This window comes from Populus alba, chromosome 1, assembly GCF_005239225.2.
Source record: "Populus alba chromosome 1, ASM523922v2, whole genome shotgun sequence".
Classification (NCBI taxonomy): domain Eukaryota; kingdom Viridiplantae; phylum Streptophyta; class Magnoliopsida; order Malpighiales; family Salicaceae; genus Populus; species Populus alba.
The window spans coordinates 14,364,416-14,386,605 of NC_133284.1; the positions used below are offsets into that span (position 1 = coordinate 14,364,416).

General features: G+C 32.9%; 3 protein-coding genes across 11 annotated transcripts; 1 reads left to right on the plus strand and 2 right to left on the minus strand.

The window, feature by feature from the left end:
• Positions 1 to 424: 424 nt before the first annotated feature.
• Positions 425 to 3,931, minus strand: LOC118039110 (phosphatidylglycerophosphate phosphatase PTPMT2). The gene is made up of 6 exons (XM_035045713.2): positions 3,166 to 3,931; positions 2,144 to 2,266; positions 1,729 to 1,822; positions 1,542 to 1,624; positions 1,370 to 1,459; positions 425 to 1,025 (listed from the first exon to the last, which is right to left on the minus strand). The coding sequence occupies exons 1-6, from the start codon at positions 3,388 to 3,390 to the stop codon at positions 636 to 638; spliced, it is 1,005 nt and encodes a 334-aa protein (XP_034901604.1). The 5' UTR covers positions 3,391 to 3,931; the 3' UTR covers positions 425 to 635.
• A 2,079-nt stretch (positions 3,932 to 6,010) lies between these two features.
• Positions 6,011 to 11,160, minus strand: LOC118039111 (pentatricopeptide repeat-containing protein At5g47360). 9 transcript variants are annotated; one of them, XM_035045715.2, is made up of 4 exons: positions 9,544 to 11,160; positions 9,239 to 9,300; positions 7,864 to 7,956; positions 6,011 to 6,797 (listed from the first exon to the last, which is right to left on the minus strand). In XM_035045715.2, the coding sequence occupies exons 1-3, from the start codon at positions 10,963 to 10,965 to the stop codon at positions 7,902 to 7,904; spliced, it is 1,539 nt and encodes a 512-aa protein (XP_034901606.1). In that variant the 5' UTR covers positions 10,966 to 11,160; the 3' UTR covers positions 6,011 to 6,797; positions 7,864 to 7,901. The 9 variants fall into 9 exon arrangements, 7 of the variants coding, with proteins under 7 accessions (XP_034901606.1, XP_034901607.1, XP_073264442.1 ...); XM_035045716.2 differs by having other exon boundaries at positions 6,011 to 7,261; XR_004685885.2 differs by lacking the exon at positions 9,239 to 9,300.
• Positions 11,161 to 17,374: 6,214 nt separating this feature from the next.
• LOC118039188 (uncharacterized) lies at positions 17,375 to 19,072 on the plus strand. Its single transcript, XM_035045806.1, has one exon. The coding sequence runs from the start codon at positions 17,375 to 17,377 to the stop codon at positions 19,070 to 19,072; it is 1,698 nt and encodes a 565-aa protein (XP_034901697.1).
• The last annotated feature ends 3,118 nt before the right edge of the window (positions 19,073 to 22,190 follow it).

The following is a 22,190-nucleotide window of genomic DNA, read 5'->3' on the forward strand; positions in this document are numbered from 1 at the left end:
CGCCCTTCTACTCAGCAATTTCGAGGCTCTACAGTGGTATGATCACAACTTTTAAATGTAAACTCGATGAACATATCCAACTCCAGCGTTGCCCCACGCTGCCTACCAGTCTACCACAATCCCTTCTCAACAGAAATTGTTAAAACTGCTAAGGTTTATACAAAGAATCTTAAAAACACTCCTGATTCCCATCGCATCAAGAACGAATCTCTAAAAAACTATTTGGTATTGAATTCTACAGGGATTCCATCCTGGCCTAAATTCACGTGTCTCTATGGCTCGCCATTTGCCAGTCCCGGCTGTTATGGTCCCCCAATTGATGCTTTCCTTGGCTAAGAGGCTGACTCGATGAGCAAGTTCACAGCTTGCTAGTCCAGGTTTAACATCAAAAAGAGTGCAAATCGCACCACAGCATGAAAGCATATTCTTCCACGAACTGCACCATCATTAAATTGAGAATTTTGCTCGTGTTTCTTACATTTGACTTGAGACAAAGAGCAACTCGATTTACAAGTGGTGAGAAAAGAACCGAAGTTCTCTCCTGCCTAATTGAACATTATTATTTCACTTTATATACGGGGGAATTTAAAAAAGAAAAGGACCTTGTCAAACTTGTATGAAATTTCAGCAGCTATTCAATACACGTGAATGTCAACAGTGATAGCTCCCAAGTGATCTGCCATGATTGAGCAGCTGTTCTTCCTGTTTAATTGCTCCCCAACAATCTTCTGGTGAGTCTGGCAGCGGAGCCAGAGGCAGGATATTCTTTCCAGAGCTGCCTGACTGGCAACTCGAACACGGCAGACCACACTTAGATCAGCCCATATCTCACTTCCCACAGGCCCAGATTCAAGATTTGGTTTGTATCCATCAAGATCTGCTTCTGTAACAACAACTACAGAGCCGTCATCAAAAGGCACCAGATCCTGCAAAACTGCTGGCTTTGGAGTTCCCAAAACTATATCAGTCATTTTGATGTTGTGATCACTAGCGTTCACCTTTAGATGATAATATTCCTGAACAGCCTGCATTTGCAACCAACAGCTAGTAACTAATCAAGGACATGCAAGAACCTTGTTAGAAAATGTCTAGGAAATTCCATAATGCATTTCAAGGCTTTGGGATAAAAAAATATCTAGGCAAAAATATCATCAATTTTTCCTCTCAGTTTCCTTGGTTACGGTAAATTAGGAGGACTAAAAAATACATTTCATAAAAGCGTGCACGCCAGACAATTCTAACTGTCAATCTTTTGTACTCAGTTTCATGAAGTTTAGTAAAATCCAAGAGGGAAAACTACAATTTACACAAGAAATTCAAAACTTCTTAAACTAAATCACAGTGAAAATGAGGCCCAGCCTAAGCATACCTTCCACTGAGCAGATGCTAGAAGCACTCTTGGTCGGATTGACCTCAAATATTTATATGCAGCCTCAGGTGTCATCTGCTTGTGGTGCACCTGCATATTAAAACAAAACTTTAGAGCAGGTGCAAGGAAAAAAACACCTATAAGAAGTTGAATTTCAAATTGGATTAATGACCAGGTAGCATATAACAATGGTTGTGCTGCGTCCCCGGCCAGCTTTGCAATGAACGTAAGTAGTTTGTCCAGATGATACATTTTCTTCAAAGGAAAAACAAACATAAGCAGCATCAGAATCACAGGAATAACAATTTCACCTGCATATAAAATATTTTGGTGTTTCACAAAACACAATTAAATCTCACCATGAATGAATGCTACAGCTTGGCTTATATCATTCAAGGACGGAGCAAAGCAGTAGTCTCTTGTAGGAAGCACCAGATGGTCAATGCCATAAGCCTGCCAATATTTTTCATAAGTAAATTCTAAAGGTAGGCACTTCAAAAAATGGAATTTAATATACATAAATGTCAAACAATGATTGTATTGACAAGATATGGAAACAGAACAATTAAACTAAATGCAACCACTGGGCAGACAATGCAGCCAAAAATACAAAATGGAAAACTGCAAAAGCAGACAACTGCTTGATGTACATGTGCAGACTATCCATGTAACATGAATCAGCTGTCTGCTGATCTTACCAGCTCATAAAAATTGGAACTATTCACACACACACTCATGACTGAAAGGGTGAGGGGAGGGAGTGAAAGCACTTACATGGTATAAAGAAGTTGGTACCAAAGTCTCATAGGGTTCGTTCAGTGTTATCACTCCACCAACACCAAGCCCCTTCAGGCATGGAACATCAGAAGGGAATGGAACAGCACCTAACAATATAAACTGCAAATAAATATATTAGAAAACGAAAGAAATTGGGAAGGCCACTTGATATGAAATTCATTACATAAAGGCCCAACAGTGCAAAAGTCTTCAGACGGCTCCAAGAATCTTAAGCTCAGAGAATAGGAGCTAATACACCATGTACTACTGACATGTAATATTTGCAGACGCATTGTGCAAAAACAATAGGAGATAGAAAAAAAAATAGAATACTACGTTAACAGGTAGTCTATGAGCAAAAGCTGCAACCTTAGCTCGCCAAGTAATAATATCAAAAGAAAATGCTCTTAATAAACCTTAAAGCAAGTTCACATTTTACAAGCTTGCAGAACTAATGATAAAAGTTCCAGATTGGAGTGGCTCCTCACTCCCATCAACAGGTCAGTGTCCTAGTAAGTTTACAAGCACAGCAGAAACAAGTGCGCTTGGAAATTTAAACGTTAAAAGAGAGCAGGAATAAAGTTAGCAAAAGAAAAGGGAATGAAAAACTCCCCAAAATATCGTCACTTGCTATTGCTTCCTTCACAAATGTTATTCATGTTAGAAGCACAATCTCCTATCCTAAACTCGTTCTTCCTTCACTTAATCTACACAGACATCAAAACTCAACCAAAAACAGAAATTACCACAAACAGAAACAAAAAAAAAGCTGATTGGCATCAAAACACGTGGCAAGTATGTCAAATCCACCCACCCACCTACAAGGGTCTATAACATAAAACAAAAACACCAAGAACAAATCAAACTTCGAACACCCCAAAACCATTCTCCACACATAAAGGCAAAAAACCCACATACAAGTCATCCACACAAGCCATATTAGACCAAGAAAGAAAACAAATAACTCCAAAAACAGCTTAAAAAATCATCTATACAAGCATGAAACAGTAAAACTATACCTCATGGACTCTATCCCACCAGCGGAACTCAGCCTGGACCTTGTTCCTAACAACATTATAAAGCAAAGTCGGGTAAAACAAAGCCCGAGCTCCGACTCCAATAAAAACCCGCTTCACATCCCACACAATAACACCTTCACTCTCCTCCTTAGCACTTCCTACACACAATTCCTTCCCCACCTTCCCTCTTTCTAACTCACCTCCACTCAATTCCTCAATTATCATTATATCCCCAAATTTGGACACCAAATCAATCGCAATCAAAATCACACCCAAATCCCTAAGAAACGCTAATTAAAATTATATCTGTATACCTGTGCGAACCGATGGGTATTTACACAATAGTTGACCAAAATGAAATCCTCACATCAGTTAAAATGAAGAAAAAAAAAACAAAAAAACACCCTAAGCTAATAGCTTTTACAGCGATTAAAGATGTAGAGATTGATTTTAAGAGAGTCGATTGATTTTGAAATGATTGAATTGGGGTTTCTAGGTGAAATCACCATAGTTAGAGAAAAGAAAACGAAAAAAAGGGGTTCAACAGGACGGTAAAATCTAGGTGGTGAGATCTGATGAAAAATATGATCGATTTGATTTTGTGAAAAAAAAAAACGGAAATCCTAACCTTAACCCAAGATTGCCTGGATTCTACTCTTTCGCTCTTTTTTCTCAATAAACAAACTTGGAAAGAGAGAGAGTGTGAGAGAGTGGTGGTCAGGGCCAACGAGATTTCGAGAGATTGGGATTGTGGAGGAAGCTTAGGTTGACGAGCGGGTGACAAACACGGGTATCTGAAATTTGATGATTGGGTGACACGTGTTGAGGGTGGATTTGGGCTTTGAGTAAAAGTTGGGTAGGTGTACTGTAATCATAAATTATTACGATTACAGTGCGGTATCTACCTGCTCATTTTGATAGTTGTTCAGAAACAATTTTATTATTATTATTAAAATGTTGCTGTTTTAAAAATTTATCAAATAATGTAGCTTCAAGGATTTTAGAAAAAAGTCAAAGTTAAGGTTTATCTACTAGCTCATAAGTCAATTTACTCGGTCTGCGATCGAAATATCTGAATCAATAATATATAAAAGTCAAAGTTAAGGTTTATCATTCACCAATCAATTTAAGCTCATGTAGTAGTTTTAAATTTTTAAAACAAAAGTGTCAATTTCAAGACTTTTTTAAACCATTTTAATGGTCGTTTTAAGGTTTTTAAAACTTCAAGAAATTATAAAATAAGTTCTATAAGTAGTTTTATAGCATGTTAGTATAAAATATTTTTTATTTAAAAATAAATTTAAATAATATTTTAAAAAAAAATTATTTTCAACATGATAATTCAAAAATACTAAAAAATGTATTTTTAAACAAAATAGAAATTCAAATTTTAGGCAATGCAGCTAGCCGAGTGTTTATCGAAAATTTGATTTTTCTTTACTTGATTTTTTGTGTTTTTTTATTTTTTTAATATATTGATGGCAAAAGTAAATTTTAAAAAATAAAAAAAAAATTATTTAGATATATTTTCAAGTAAAATAATATTTTGAAAAACAACTATTATTACAATACCAAATACTATCTTAATACAAAAATAAATTATTTAATTAACTAAACATTTTTTTTTGTAGTTAATCAAAACATAAAAATTACTACAATATCAAACAAATTATATGTGAAGTAACCAGGATTTTGGGTGGAAAAAGGCTCCATACTTTCTATTTGCATAACCATCCTATCTGATTCAAATATCACGCTTCATTCCTGCACAACCTTTCCAGTATAGATAGCACTATATCTTTGGCCCTTGTTACTTCGATCGCGATGTCTTTCTTTTTTAAATAATAAATGAAATGTAAAGGTTTTGCTGACGGGTTTTTTTAACATAAAAAATCAAACATTGAATTAAAAATTTGATGTATGTTAAATGATATTTATTTAAAATACTAAGATAGTGACAATATTATTTTTTTAATATTAAAATCAAGATATATTGAATTGATATGAATAAACTTTGACTAACTTACAAAATTTATAATTTAAAGGTGATAATTCTATAGAAAACAAAAGAAGATAAATTATAAAGTTTAATTTTCAATAAATAAAAAATTTAAAGGATGAAAATAAAAAAATTAATTTAAAAAAGAATAGAAAAAAAAAGATTTAGATCAACCTGAGTAAACTCGTTAAATCTGTGAACCAAGTCATAAGAATGAAATTATACCATAAAAAGCAAAGTAAAAAAAAATATATATATATAAAGTCTAACTCTAAATCAATTTATTGTTGAAAGATAAAATTAAAAAAATAATTTTTAAAATAATATGAGATAATTCGGATTAATTTAGAACCTGTGACCGGTGTAATGAGATTAGGATTACTTAATAAAATACAAATAAATAAAAAAATCATGAAACTCAATTCATAATCAAACAAATCTACAAACTAAGAAATGAGAATAGTATTATCCTATAAAAAACAAGAAAAAAAAAAAACCCAAATTTCAACAAACTAGAGGATATTTTCTTTTTTTTTTCTTCATTCTCTTTCCTCTCTCTCCTTTTTATTTATTCAAAATAATATAGGTAAACTGTAAACATTTACTTCTACTCGTAATTTACAATATTATATGCAACTTTTCAAGTTACATTATTTTTTCAAATATTTTTTTGTACTATGTTATTTTTAAAAAAAAAAATTATAACCATGTTATAGTCAAAATAAATAAATATATATAAAAAAACCTCCTCCCAAACGTAGGGCACTGCTACTCATGTCATTGCTTACTTCACCTTTCTTGTTGCCTAAAAATAAGTTAAATGCATCTGCTGTTTACGTAATTCAGTTACAGAAAATAAATTGTTGAATTTGTTATTTCAATTATCGAGCAAATTACCAATATTTTATTAGGTTCAAGTTGATTGTGACAAGGAAGAACGTCACTGAAAGATAAACGGATATCAGCATCCTTTGCCATCTTGCATAGTTGTAAAACCTTGACGGTCTGGCAGGTCTTCCCGTTATCCGGCCGATTCAACATCTGAAACAATCAAGGTTAAAAAAAATAACTTACTTGGTCAAAAACTTACTGAACAGGTAAAAACTCAATCCTCAATCTCTTAATTTTTTCTAGAGAATAAATTGTTTTGATCAAAATAATAGTATTTTAATCTTATAAAAAAATATAGAATCAACCCAACTACACCGTTTTGCTTCCCGGTGGAGGTAAAAACTCGAAACGCGTTCCAGAAATTCGGTGACCAGCACTGTTATAACGCATAACTCCTCTCTGCACCCTTGTAAGCATTTGCTTAATTATATATTTTTGTTGCTGGGAAAATTGCTTTGGCAGAATCCATCAGAGGAGAGCACCACAAGTTCATCAGATCTTTCTTATTATCATTCAAACTCAATGATGAACAAGATCTGTCATGCACCAAATAAACAAAAGCTGACAGAAGATTAAGAGCATAATTGAGGCGCGAATCACATCAGCACTCGAATACAAAATGAAAATCCATCCAAGTTGTAGGATGACAGGCGAGAGCAAAATGGCAAAGGATACTGTTATTGTTCTATCTTTCTTTCACCGCCATCTTCGTTGTCGTAAACAACTTGAACATAATAAACTTCTGTGATTTGCACAAGAATTGAAACAACAAATTCAAAACATCAGGTGGGAAAAAGTGATGAACAATTGTAACATGCCATTCAATCCAAACACCCTCGTGAAATATAGACAATAAACTACAGAAACACACAGAGCTCGCACCGTGAACAGCAATGGAAAGGATTGCATGTTCATGTGAACGAAAGAAGCTTGAATAAAGTAAAATCTGGCATGATGCAATCATACAGAAACCGTATAGTTAGCATTCAAAAAGACAAGAAGTAGGCGGTCAGGTTTCCCGACATCTTCTACCATGAGGCATCGAAAGATTCCATTAGTGCTAAACCAAAAAACCAGGGGGGGCTGGGCATCGAGGTGACCATGAGGAATTTCAGAAGGATCCATCAGTAAGAAACTTCCGAAGTGGTCCCGAGCTCAGGATAGAGTTTTTTTTCCTCTAAACTTACATGTATGGAGGAGGTCCGTCTCACATGCCAAAAAAATTAATCCCTTTTAACTTTAGTTTTATTATTATTATTATTGCGCATTTTTTTTCATTTAAATTCATGTTTATTTTCAAATGCGATTGAATAAAAAAAATAATTTTTACCAAAAAAACTGTTATTTTTCGCCCAGCTTAAATAAAAAATAAATTCAATTAATGAAATGATCATAATAATAAAATTAAGATTATATAGAATTTCAAGGATTAAATAAAACTCCAAAGAAGAGGAAAAAATAAAAAGGAAATAAACTGATACAATAATCAAGTAGCAGAAATAAAATAGAAAAGAATGAAAAGCTGGAAATACACCGAATTTCTTATTATAACACCTCTGACATCATAAAAAAAAATATCTCAATTGGACAAATGTATAAATACCAAGAAAAACCATCAGTGCAGGTTTTAGTGAGTCACACGCTACACCTAAAATCTATGATATGCTCACCTACTGAAATGTATCCAACCACCCGAATTTTATTTTATTTTTTTGTAAAAGGTGATGTAATGCACACGTCATAAAAAAGAAAACTGATACGCGTCAGGAAAAGAGAAAAAAATAATGGATGAGAGGCGCTAGTGATACCTGCGTCTTGGGAAAAAATTTTCCAGAGCAAGGTGCTCTCAATTCTCAAATGGATATTCAGATGCACTGAAGTCCGTGTCATGAAAATTGCCCCTACGGTTGTTTCATGGATCGCACGTATTTAACAGATAAATATCATGAAGAAAAAACAGAAATCGAAAATCTGACAAAGCAGAAAGTCAAGTAAACAATGATATTTCAGAGTTACGAGCTTGCAATTCTTGTAGCTACACATGAAGACATCTTCCTGAATTGTACAAAAATCAGCATGGCATACTATAGGAGTCTTCCTTTCCATCATCCTATGTCCATCTGAAACTCTGTTCTTCAAATTAAATATGGCCTCTTATTAGATCGAAGAACTTTGAGCTTTCTGCCTAACTACTTAATCTACCAACATTCTTCTATCCTTTTGTTTTATCACTTTTTATGATAAAATTGAGCGCAAACATTCATGGGAGCTCCCCCTACTCCACAGCAGCCTCAATGTCTTCATCCTAGCAACTGGCAGAGAAATGGCCAAGGCAACCACATTCTTTGAGCAGGTCTCCAGTGTAGGGCTATTTTACCATTAAATCATAATCTAGGAAAGCAGAATTTAAAATGAAAAAAAAAAAAAAAAAAAAAAAAAAAACCTTAATGCCTATTAAATAAACATCTATTATCTTATGTACTTCAGAAGGTGATGGCTAGAATGTCCTTGTTTTGCTCATGTCTCTAGATTTCACAGGGAGGGAGATGGACTTACACATCATATAAATGAAAATCCGACGACTGCTATCATGATTCATGCCGATGTTAGAATCAGTTATCATTCTATTTTGTGATGGCACTTTACAAACTGATGTAAGCAGGTAGGTATAAAATGCACTGAGCAAGGAACTTAGAGGTTGCTAGAAATCCGTGGGACAAAAAAAAAAAAACCTGAAATGGGGGTTATCATGCAATTCCATTGGTTTGATTCATTAAGGTATCAGTAAATTTAGTTGATGAACTTGCAAAATTAGGTCAGCGTCCCTATAAAGGTGATTCTCAAGTAGTTCCTGCTAGCTTTAGGGATATATGTTCCCGCCAAATAAGGTCTCGGAAATTTTATCAGTCATTCTTAGATTAAAGAGGGACCATATATGATTACCGAAGAAATTCAAGAGTGACCAAATTTCTTTAGATGTTTTATTACTAATCCACATTTTAGCATGTTAGGGAATAACTGGGCACTCGGTAAAAAAGCAATGGTCTGCCTAGTTCTAGGGGAATAACTAATGCATTGTAGCCTCGAATGCAATTATATGGACATGTCATTAACTTACATAAAAGAAACGGGGGCATAGGAGGGTGATTGAATAATTTTTCAACCTCTGATACAAAGGCATACCTGCTGGAATTATTCTGCAAACAACAGCCAGTGGCTGCCTCACAGTACTCCATTTTCAGAACCTGGTTTACTTTGCACTTCAGTTCATGATAACAGCAGTTGATGATAGCTAGCATTAACTTTTAAGATTCCACAATTTACCAGGAACAAGACAAGATGTGTGATCTATGTTTCCTTTTAATGAACTCTTATTTCATGCATGATCCCTCTGAACGAGAACCTTACTGTGTATTGATAATCCTGCTCTAAAATAAGAAACAACCGCCTAACATTAATAAATTGTCTTTAGTTCAGCATCACCTTACCATGCTAACTAATTCAGTTACAAGCTCCTTCCCTCCAAAATTCTTCAGGTGTTCAACTATTTTTTCAACATAAGGAGCTCTGAGAGGAATTCTTTTTTCAAGCATCGATCTTGCAAGCCTTACAGCTTCTGCTGAATGGCCTTGTTGACAAAGCCCAGCTAAAAGAATAGAATATATATCGATGTCAATGGAAGACAAGCATCCTGTTTTCTCAACTTCTTCATATAAACAAAACCCATCAAGCATTCGTTTCTCCGAACAAATCTCCCTAATCATCATACTGCATGCCAAACTATCAGGCTTCATCCCACTAGATAAAGCCCTCCTAAAGGTCTTCTCTGCTTCCTCTACTTTCTTAATCTTTATCAAACACACCACAAGAGAACTATAGCAGTCACCATTCGAAACACTACCTCTCACAACAACTCTCTCGATAAAATTATACACATCCTGTAGCTGGCCATTCATACAAATACCATTTATCCAAGCACTAGCAGTGACACGATTTGGAGCACACCCACGAACCTCCATTAATTCCAAAACTGACAGTGCATCCGTTGTTCTACCTTGCTCACAAAAACTCTGAATCATAGAGGTGTACGTGATAACATTTGGACGACATCCCCCACCTTGCTTCTCCATCTCTGCTAACAACTCAAATGCCCTCTCAACAATCCCAAACCTACAAATCCCATCAAGAAGTGCCGAATATGCCACTACATTAGGATAACAGCCATGCACACTCATTACTGGGAACAACGCACAAGCCTCCTCCAATCTACCCACATCACAAAACCCTTTAATCATCGAGACATATGTTATCATATCGGGATAAAGATCAATCAAACCCATCTCTCCCATCAATTTTTTAGCCAAATCCACATCACCCTTCTCACAAAGCGACCTAATAACAAGATTATAAGCAGTAGTATCTGGACGTATGTTAAATTCAGGCATTTTCTTTAACACCATTAAAGCCTCATCAGCGAGCCCACCCGCTTTGCACAGCCTCAAAACAACCTTAAAAGTGTCAGCACAAACCACACACTTCTCCAGCTTATAAGTCTCAATTAAATCCAAAATAACTTGCGGGTTTTGCTTAATCTTAAACAAGCTACATGCTTTGTTATAGATATATAAATTATGCCTATAATTTGGTTGATCACCAGCCCAGATAAAAAACCTAAGACCCAATTGAAGGTTATTAAGGGACCATCTGTGTATGATGTCGTTGACATATTTGGTGTCAAGTTTAATAGGTGCGAGTGAATTGAGGGTTTTCTCTACGTTGTTAGGACTGTTTTGCAGATGGGCATCAAGTTTCTCTCCCAGGGAAGTGGTAGCGAAGTGTAAAGTTGAGATTTTGGAGGTTTTGGGCGTGATTGAGAAGGAGAGATGGCGAGTTAATGAAAAAAGCGACATGGGTTTATAATGATGGTTTTAAATGAGAAAAAAAAATGACTGCCAGAGATTTAACAGTTAGAAAAGAATGGAAGAAATGTGGTACCTGGGAGTTAGGGTTTAGTGATGGAGAAGAGAGAGATGAGTCCAACTCCGAGTCACGAAGCCACGAACTGGAAAGTGTGATCGAGAGGCTGTATATCTTAGAAACTGAGCTTTGTTTCGCATGTTAATGATTAATTTTTATTTTGTAAAACTTATTTTTTAATATTAATATATTAAAATGATTTAAAAATATTAAAAATATATTTATTTAAAATTAATAAAACAATTAATTTTTTAAAAAAATATTTTTGAAAGATAAAAACAAACTACCAATTCTATCCTTCCATCCACTTTTCATTCAAATGCATTAATAAAATCTATTGAACAGGAAGCTCTGGAATTTAAAGATTAATTAAATTTATTGTTTGAAAAGGAAATTGGTGATAGAAAAAAGAATATATACATATACACACACATGTAATGAAACTGTTTTTTTTAATAATTTTTTTACTTCATATTAATTATTTTAGAGTTATTGAATGTATACTAATATGAAAAATAAATTTTGAAAAAATACAAAAATATTTTTTGAATATATTTTAAAAAATACCTTAAAAACAATTTTTATTATATTCCTAAATATTTGATTAAAATAATTGACCGAAATTATAATAAATCCTCATTGTTTTAGAAATTGTAGTTCAATAAAACTAAAATAGAGTATTTTTTTCAGTGTTCACGAACTGGACAATGAATTACCCAAAACACCTTCGTTTTTTGGCATTTTGAAGTGTAAGTAAAATGACGTTGTTTTAGTTAGTGTTTTATTTTGGTCCTTCAACTCCTACATTATCAAGCTCAATCCTTTAATAAGCCCATATAATTTAAATTGCTTGTGGATTGTGTCGATTTAACCAAAAACATTAATAGCAAGGAGACCATAAAAATTAGATAGCGCCTCCAGTGTAGAAATATGGAAAATGGGTTGCCCGATTTGTCGTTTAAAAGAGAATTAACATGTATTTTTAAGTTAGAAATATATTTGTGAAAGTTTTTTTTTAATGATTTTAATATATTTTGTTAAAAAAAAAACACACAAATTCAATAAACGGTCATTAAAAAGTAATTGAAGAAGACATGAAAATCGCAATTTTTTGCAAACGACACGCCCTCCATGTATTTTTTCTCACTTGCCTTTTTATTTTTTTATTTTCATCATAGACATTCTTTATTTTATTTCAAATTATTAGAGAATAATATAAATCATATCCTGAGACCTCACGTAACAGCTTAAGCTATTAGGTTGAGATGGTTCTTTGACATAGTATCAGAGCCTTGATAACCAAGCGGTCACGAGTTCGAATCTCACCATCCCCATTTATTTGATAGACATTAAGCATAAGATAAAGTGGACATGTGTAAATTTCAAGCCCAAAGGGTTTTCACTTGAGGGAGTATATTAGAGAATAATATAAATCATATTCTGGAAGGATGGAACCTCACCTAACAGCTTAAGCTATTGGGTTGAGATGGTTCGAGATGGTTCTTTGACACAAATTACATGAAAAACTATCATTATAATATTTTTTTAATTTTTTAATTTACACGCATAAATATAATTAAGTTAAGATTTTATTTTGAAACTAGTATTTTTAATGCATGCTTTGCATGTGTATTAATAATGTTTTGTAAGAATGTTAAACTTGATTCCAAGAAAAAAGGTCAAAAAAATCAATAAAGTTCTATGTAGCACTAAAAATTAAATAAAACCATCTATATATAACCCAAATACAACATGATTGTAATAGCATTATAAGTTTTATAAATTTTTTTTTTAAAGAGTCATTTTTAATATTTGTGAGATAAATAATAAATATATAGACATCAGTGAAAATCTTATCCATTCAATTTTTTTATAAGAATATAAGGATAGTATAAATACATAATAATTAATTTCTAGTATTACAGTCGCCCTATAGATTTTTGTATGATAATAACAATAAGCAGCACCGTCACAAATCTACCAGCCCACATCAAAATGCATATTATAATACAATTGTAATGGTGAAAAGTATTGAAATCATTTTTGCTAGCTTATACCTCCACTGACAAAATCTTCAATAATTTATGGTTTTGTACAAGAACAGAGAAGAAGATGGGCAAAATTAGGGGGAGGTCCGGGCGCTACAAAACATTTTAAATTTTTTATTATTTAGTATTTAAATATGAAATAGTATAATATTTTTTATTTTAAATAAATAATTTTTTTAATAATATATCTTATTATATTAATTTTAGCTTTTGTTGCTCCGTCCCGTACAAAATTGAAATCAAATGCAATTAAAAAGAAAAGAATCCCAGGAATTCATAAAACTTTTATTAGGTTAATTTTGAACTAGGGAAGAGATTTTATTTTCTTTTCTTTTAGGTTTTTTATATGTTTTGTTGGGATCAAATAATAATAATTAGTGGGATTGATAATACTTTGGGTTGCAAGTGATGAAATTGTTCACTTAATTTGTATCTCTTTCATCTATAGTTTTGAATTGAGGTTATGGTCACAATAACAGTAACGAAATGTGGTTGTGAAATAAGAACTTTAACAGTTAAAATATTAACAGTCACGTTAATATGAATCATTTTAAAAAAAATCATTAATTGTATAATTACTTTAATAAAACAAACTATAATAAAAATTTAGTGGTAAATTTCATATAAAAATATATTATTATTTATATATCATTTTCAATAATAATAACTTTAAAAGTTAATATATGATTCATGACTAAGACAAAAAAAATAAAATCGCAATTTAACTTAACTTTCAAATATTATTCAGAGAGTAATTACACCTAAATTATATCTTTGTTATTATGTTTTTAGAGTGGAGGAAAAATTGAATTTCGAACATTTTATTGTACAGCAAAAGAAAAACAAAAATACTATAAGTTTAAAACATTTTAAATTATTGTAGTATTTTTTTTTCTGACGCAGCTTTTCTTATATTTCCTTTCTTTTTTGCCCTTTCTTTCACTCAATCAACACCAATGTCCTTCGTTTAATCTTTATTTCTCTAAAATTCATCATTTTCTCTTATAATCTCTTTATTTCTTAATTAAATATAGAAGATTGAACTATTTATCAAACTTCAGCAGTAGAGGTGTCAAAATAACAATGTTATTTTTTTCAAATTGGTTGTCAAAAAAAGAATTAATAAGACCTTCACCTTAACGTGTAATAATAAAAATTCTCTTCTTCTTTTTTTTTTTTTATTATAATAAGAACTTTTTGCTAAGTAATCAATGATACAGAAAAAAAAAATTAAAAATAAATATAAAAAGATGTTATACTATTGATATTATATTGCGGTATCAAAATATTATATTTAATTTTCAAATTAGTAAATAGAATTTTTTTGGCTTTGATTTATTCTTGGATAAAATAAAATATTTTTTGGGGTTTTTTTATTTAAAGACTAGTATTCTCTATTGTAATTTAAATATAATTCATATAAAAAAGAATATATTTAGAAATATTTTTAACATGGACATGGGCTTTGAACATGTTTAATTAGTCAAATTATTTTTGTTATATATATATATATATATAACAATATAAAGTTTTTGTTAAAAAATAAGATAAATTATATTTTAGGATCTCATCTAATAATTTAAATTATTAGGTTGTGATGGTTCTTTAACATGATATTAAAGCTTTAATGACCAAGTAACACGAGTTCGAATCTTATGATTTTTATTTATTTGATAAAAATTAAGTACAATGTAATATGATTTTATGTAAATTTCAAGTCTAAAAGATTTTTATTTGAGATAGTGTGTTAGAAAATAATATAAATTATATCTTGAGATCTCACCTAACAATTTAAGTTTTTGAGTTAAATCGATTTTTTATATTTTTAACAAAAATATATATTCTTAAAAAATTTATTTAAAATAAAATAAAACACATGATATTGTTACTTTTAGAGGATGACACGGATGTACTTTCTTAAAGTTTGTCGTCTCATTTGGAGAGATTCTTGTTGGAAAAAGAAAATAAAATATGTGTTTTTTTACCCATTTCTAAGATAAATGATTAAGGGGCAGAACATTCAGAGTACAGTAGTCTTGGTTTAAAAAGATTGCGCAATAAATAAAGTAAATTATGCATGGTGTTGCCTTGTCAGAAAGCAAATACCACGGCACAAGGCTTTTAAAAAAGTCATATAAATGCGAAATTTTTTAGACTTTGGTCCAAGTCAGAGTTCATGGGTTTTTGAATTGGACTGTTCCAATCCATCAATTATATACTATTGCAGTTGATGATGCAGAAATGACACGTTTCTTCTTTTTTTCACTTTTTCTTTTTTTTTTGCCCTTTTGATGGGAAGAATATTGTTATTAAAGGAAGCATGTCGGTGTGACTATTTATTAAAAAATAATATAAATTATATTTTAAAATTTTATTTAAAAATTAAAGTATTTAGATTGAATTATTTTTTTATATAGTATTGAAATTTTATTATGCAAACTTTAAATTTAAAAAACTTTTAATAAAAAAGATTTGTTAAATAATAATATAAATTATATTTTAAAATCTGATTTAAAAATTTAAAATTAAGATTGAAGTAATTTGTTAACACTAAGGCTCTTAAAAACATCCAAGAACATCATCTTCAAATCGAGGATGGTGATGGCGAGATCAGAAAAGTATTCCATCTGAAGTTGCGAAGAACCTCTTCTTTTTATCCCATTTTTTACAAAGTATTCCACGCCCTTACATTATTATCCCCATTGAAGATTCTTTTCGCATATGAGGTTTCTGCAATTTTCCATTACAAATCTCTAATATATATTCTGGATCTTTTCCATGTGTTAATAAGCTGCTCCTTTTCTGTCTCTTCAAATTACGTCCAAGAACCACAAAACAAAACAAAACTACCATGTAGAAGCCTTGCCTCTGCAATGTAAAAATAAAAATAAATTAGAGGTTGCCAAAATATTTTAAGCACTCTTCACATGTGGAGTAATCTAGAGGTAACTTGCTATCAATTCTCTGTTCTCGGTTTTTAACTACTCAGAACCAAAAAGATTTCAGGAGGGTAAAAAGCTTTCGAAAATTATGAAATCATTTGCTGTTAGTTTTTTTAATATAAATGACACTAAGCGATCCCGATTTATCGATCATGATTATGAAACTCAAATACATGTACTGTCCAAAGCATTCTTGCACGTCCATTAGCGGAGGATCTCCTTGACATACTTTCCCGCCCTCTCCAATCCACTTGGCGAAGTCTTGACATACAGTCTGAAGAAAGGGGGCGTGTGAATATGGCAAAGTCTAAAAGTCAATAAGATCGAGCAAATCCTTGTCTCTTTCCTTATTTTAAGGTTGTGGTCGGTCGGTCGGTCCTTGAACTCCATTTGGTTTTATGCCCTTGCTTGGATAGATACCAGGTCTTCCATTCCTTGTACTGTTACCAGTCCATTGTCTCTCTGAAAGAAGCAGGTTGCTCGTCATTTTGCCTTACAACGCATCCAAATATGCAGTGGATGTGTTGATTTTTGTTAGAAATCCGGCGAAATCTTGCTGGGTGCCTGTATGTGTATAGCAACATTTTCGCGGTGACATGCCTCCCCTCCATCCATACACCAAGTTTTAGTGCCTGAATTTACCATAATGCTGTGTTGACCTGCAGCATTGTTAGGGAGTTGTTGAGGTTTCTGATATGGAATTACTGAGCTTCAATGACTTGAAAAGAAGCTTCAACTGATAGTACTCTTCCATGGTAGATCCAATTTGAGTTGGTTAATGTTTGTAGAACACCTGCCTGCACAGACCTGACATTCCCTCCTCCATCTATCCATCCATCAGAATAAGATCGGCTCCGGTCCCTGCTCGAGGCCTCCAAGGCATTTAACCCACATTAGTCTAAGGTCATTCAATATTTCAACTCAATCCCGGCCGGATCAGCTACTTCCCCGGAAAAGCAAAGGATAAAAAATGGGAAAAGTAAAGCATCAGAGGCACGCTGATGAGCCAGCAGAATGCTAGCCCCTTGAAATAAAAATATGATCGAGACATAGAAAAAAGCAAGAGCCATTGCCAAATTGCTATATCATTTGCAAAGAACCCTTAAAAGTAATCCAATTTAAAAGCTTGAAATTTGCTCACCCTTCCCCAAAACTTTCCCTCCCCACTGTCTCTCTCCATCTCTTGCTTTTCTTTTCTTTTCTTTTATTCTTTGTCCTTCACTTTTCCTTCACCCCTAAGGCTTCCCTTCTTCTTCTCCCCCCCCCCCCCTCCTCCTCCTCTACGTATTCTCTTCCAGTTAATACCAACAAACAATCACCGAAAGATCCTCTCTCTCTCTTTCTCTTCTTCAATGGCAGATGAAAACAACCACACCAAATACCGACAGCTACAGCAAGCAAATCCAACTAAGTACTATACTAATTTCTTCTACAAAGCTCTCATAGTCACAATCTTTTTAATTATACTCTCACTTTTTCCTTCACAAGCCCCTGAATTCCTCAACCAAACTCTAAACACTAGAGGTTGGGAGTTTCTCCACCTTGTCTTTCTTGGTATAGCTGTCTCTTGTGGCCTGTTTAGCCAACGAAATGACGAAACAGAAAAGGAAATTAACAGCAGCAACCCCTCAAGATTTGATAATGCTCAATCATATGTGTCTAGATTCCTTCAGGTTTCATCGGTTTTTGATGATGAGGTTGATAGCCCACCTGAGTCTGAAGAGACCAAGGTCCAGACGTGGAGCAACCACTATTATAGGAATGATCCCGTGGTAGTTGTAGCTGAGCAGAACTCTGCTCTTGATAAAGAACAGAGAACTACCAGTTCAAGAATTGGTGAAAAGCCACTCTTGTTGCCTGTTAGGAGCTTAAAATCCCGAGTCATAGACGCAGATGTTGACGAAACTGGTAAAGAATCTGCTGGTGGATCTGCTTCTATTAGTAGGTCTAATTCTGATTCAGGTTCTAAAAGATTTTCAAGCAATTCGAGTAAAAATAAGAGTGGAGAGTTTGGAGGCTCGTATTGTCAGGAATTGGAAGAGAAGCTGAAGGAGAATTTTGTGCTTCCTTCACCAATTCCATGGAGATCAAGATCAGGAAGAATGGAAATGAAAGAAGAAGCAGACAGTCCTCTTTATAATCTGCCTCCTTCCTTGGAGAAATCTGAATACAACAGGTCTTTTAATTCCCAAGTTCCTCAATCAGCAAGATCCAGTTCCGCAACTTCTTCACCAAAAATGTCCCCTTCACCTTCATTTTCTTCACCGAAGAAGTTTTCTCCTTCACCTTCTTTCTCATCTGAGGTGCTCGGGAAAAGTGTGGAGGATTTTGCGAGGAAGAAAAGCATTTATAGGTCTCCTCCTCCTCCACCACCACCACCCCCTCCACCATCAGTGAATCGAGAATCATCATCAGTGAAACCGATTTCCAGTGCTGTTCATGATGAGGTTTTGCTTGAAAGAGAACTGAAGCGAAGTTTCACTACTGAACCAAAAGACTTGAATAGAGGTGGCAACTTACCAATGCCGAAGTCAGTTAGGACAAATAGAAGCAACGATTTGCTTGGTGAGGCGAGGAGGGAGAAAGAATTTGATGACAGAATCAACAGCAAAGAAGAGAAAAGATTGAAGGAAGTTGAAGCAAGAGGAAAGGAGAGGGCAGGAAGAAAGACGGTGGGTTTTGATCAATCATCATTCCAGACTGAGAAGCAGAACCGTGAAAGCGTGAGTTTTACGCCTCAGCCAACTTTCATGGAGTTTCCAGAGGAAGAAAACGAAGAATTCGTCGAGAAATTGGTCATGGAATCTGATGAGGGATCAGAAACCGAGGAGGAGGAGGAGGAGAACATTGCAGGAAGTTCTTTTGCTTCAAGCACAGCGGCGAGTCCAGAAAAAGATGCAGCAGCTGCTAGCATTGCAAGTGATGGAGGACCTGATGTTGACAAGAAGGCTGGTGAATTCATAGCCAAATTCAGAGAGCAGATCAGGCTTCAAAGGATAGAATCTATCAAGAAATCAAGCGCACAGATAAGAAGAAACCCTTCAAAATAATGTTTGAAGATCGTTCGGTCTATTAGAGAGTTGACAGGATGGATTTGGATTCGGTGTTTAAATTTTTTTTCTTTTATCCTCGCATCTTGACTAATCTTAATTGGCACAAGGATCTTAGAAACTCATGCTATACAGAGATTGCATAGTTTACTATCATGTAAACCGCAATTGAATTGGAGAATTAATATATCTTCTTCCTCTTTGGTCACAATACGTTTTGAATTGTTGTTACTGTAGCCATGGTCTTTTTTTTCTAACAACCACCACTGTTCGTTTGCCTAACCTAAGGATGGTGGTGGTGGTGGTGGTGGTGGTGGTGGTGGTGGTGGTGGTGGAATTCTTGCTGCTACTTGGAGTTGCTATCCTATCCACACAGTTTGTTCCAGGAGTATTGTCCGATGTACTTTTTTGAAGCATTCATACAATTTATTTTGCGGAGAAAATGTGCCAAACAAAAGTTATGATCACTCTATTCATGTTTTGGCAAATCATACGACTTTTTCCAGAGAAAGAAACCTATTTTCTTGTGTTCCAAATGCCAGGAGTAGAAAGTTCTTATGCAGATTGCGCGTAAACTGCTTTCTGTCCAGTACTGGACAGACACGTAAGGCTGTTTGAAATTGCGTTTCATAAAAAAAATTTATATTTTTATATTGTATTCCATGAATATCAAAAATAATTTAAAAAAAACTTTCCTTCAGTAGTATTAAATAACTCTATAACAACAGGAAAATGAGAACCTGTGAAAGTGGGATTGTGGACAAGAACAAGATGTTATTAGTAGCAGCAAATAAGAACAGTCTTTTGCAGCTGATTTTTACAGCTTTGAACGTTTAAGAATCCATTCCTTTAGCATAAATTAATTATTTTAAATTGCAAATGTCAACTTCCTTTAGATGCCCAGTTATTTCACTAGGTAGATTCGATTCTTTAACTTCCTCTCTGCCTTGTTCTAAAGCCATGCCAAACCTCCCCCTGTATTCTTCCCCGCTGGTTTCCGCCGCACAAAAGAACGCTCAACTATACAAGAAATTTTGAAACTTGAAAATTCTACAGAACCCTAAACTGAAAGTTTGAAACCAGCCTCCAGGTCCTCCTTTTTTCTTGTGCAGAGCCTCGCGGGATATGGAAATTAAAAATTAAAGGTGTTCTTATCATTTCTTTACACTGCTGCTGGTGGATCTTACAGCTATGGCCCATATGTTAAACGAATTCTGTTTGTGGGCAGATTCTCCACCATTAAAAGACCTAATTTGCTTTGGAAAAACCTTGTAGCCACGCACTCAAAGATGTTGTTCTCACTAGAATAATATAATCAGGGGTTTTTTTCCCTCCACCTAAGAGGTTTACCACTGTTTATCAATGGCATCAAAGATCTTTTTACATGATTTTTTAATTATTATTAATTTAATTGAAGATAAAGAAGTTTTTTCTCATCTTAATTATGAAGTAAAAACACAAAATTAGCCTTAGAAGTAAAACAAAAAAAAATAGTCTCCGTCTTTTTTGTATTTTGATCGTGGTTATTTTTTTATTATAATATCATTTGATATACAATTTGGTATTGAATAATATAAAAAAATAAAAATCATATTGAAATGATCAAAATACTTTTAAAAGCTAAAATTCTAAAACTGGAGTTAAATGGCTTTTTCATTTTTTATCAATGGTTTTTTTGTTATTATGAAGTCAGCTTAGAGAAAATTTGGTATTTGAATAAATATATAAAAAAAAACAATAAAAAGGTAGAAGCGTGTATGACACCAAGAGATATGTAAGAGACGCCCTCTCACTTCAGTCAGCGCTTCCTGACATCCAAAAATATCCTTTCAGCGTATCGTTCAAAGCATCGTTATTTTCTCTTTCATGTGAAGTGGCACATGTCGGTGTTAGTGGTCTGGTTTGTCACTGGTTGACCCCCCCACTTTTTCTTTCTCCTTCCCCAAAAATCATAGTTTTACCATTTTTGTTATTGGTATTTCAACTTCAATTTTTATTTTTTTGATGTTTTTTTTTATTGATCCATTTGTAGAAGCTTATTTATTTTCAATTTCATCATTTAATCTCAATTTACAAAATATTATATTTTTCAATTTCATCCTTATTCTTTAGCTTTTTAATTTTTTTTTCCTTTGACCTTTTGTAAAAGTTTTATTGATTTTTAATTTCATCATTCAATCCAAAATGATGGTATTATATTTTTCACTTTAGTCCTTATTATTTTGATTTTTTTTCTTGTTCCTTATGTAAAAGTTATTGTTCTTTTCAATTATTAACATTGTGGTATCCTTTTGAATTATTAACATTATCAAAAATACGTTAGTCATTAACTTTTGTCTATTTGGTAATGTGATGTGTATTGGTTTGATGTTTATTTTATTTGATTTTGGTTAGAGAAAGACTAAATAACTTTTATAGGAATATTCTATAATTATTTTTTCTCAAAAAGATTTTGATCAATTTTTTTTCTAACAAATATATATTTTTTTAATTTCTTCATCAAATATTTAATAAACAATGAACATGAGATTGTTTTATTTATATCTTCTTTAAAATGCCTATATTTTATGTTATTTTAAATAAATATAAGAGTCTTTGTAATAAGAAATAATAATTTTTGTATCAAAATTATTTCTAAATTAAGGGTAAAATAGTCAAGATTGCTAATTTAATTTATTTTTATATGTATTTTAAATAGTATAATTTAATTCAAATATAAAAACTATAATGTATTATTAATTGATTGCAAATTTATTTATGAGTTAAATTCAATTTAACATGTGTTTTAATTTCAAACATGGTATAAACTATAAAGCAAGCTACGGTGATACGACCTCGTGAAGTTTAATTGGAGGTTCTGTGGGCTGGGCTTGTAGCCCCATGTTTGTGATTTACATGGGATTTGTTTTTTGCAAAATCATCGTCTTATTTTTGGATTTCTCGATTGTACATCAAAGTATTTTTTTTTATCACTTATACTATAAAGAAAATTTTATTTTTTAAATGGACCGTCTATTAAATATAAATAATAAAATAATTAAGCATCAACATCCTCTTTACGTGATTCCCACCAAAGAATAAAATATAAAAAAGATTTCTTGTGATACGAGAGAAAAAC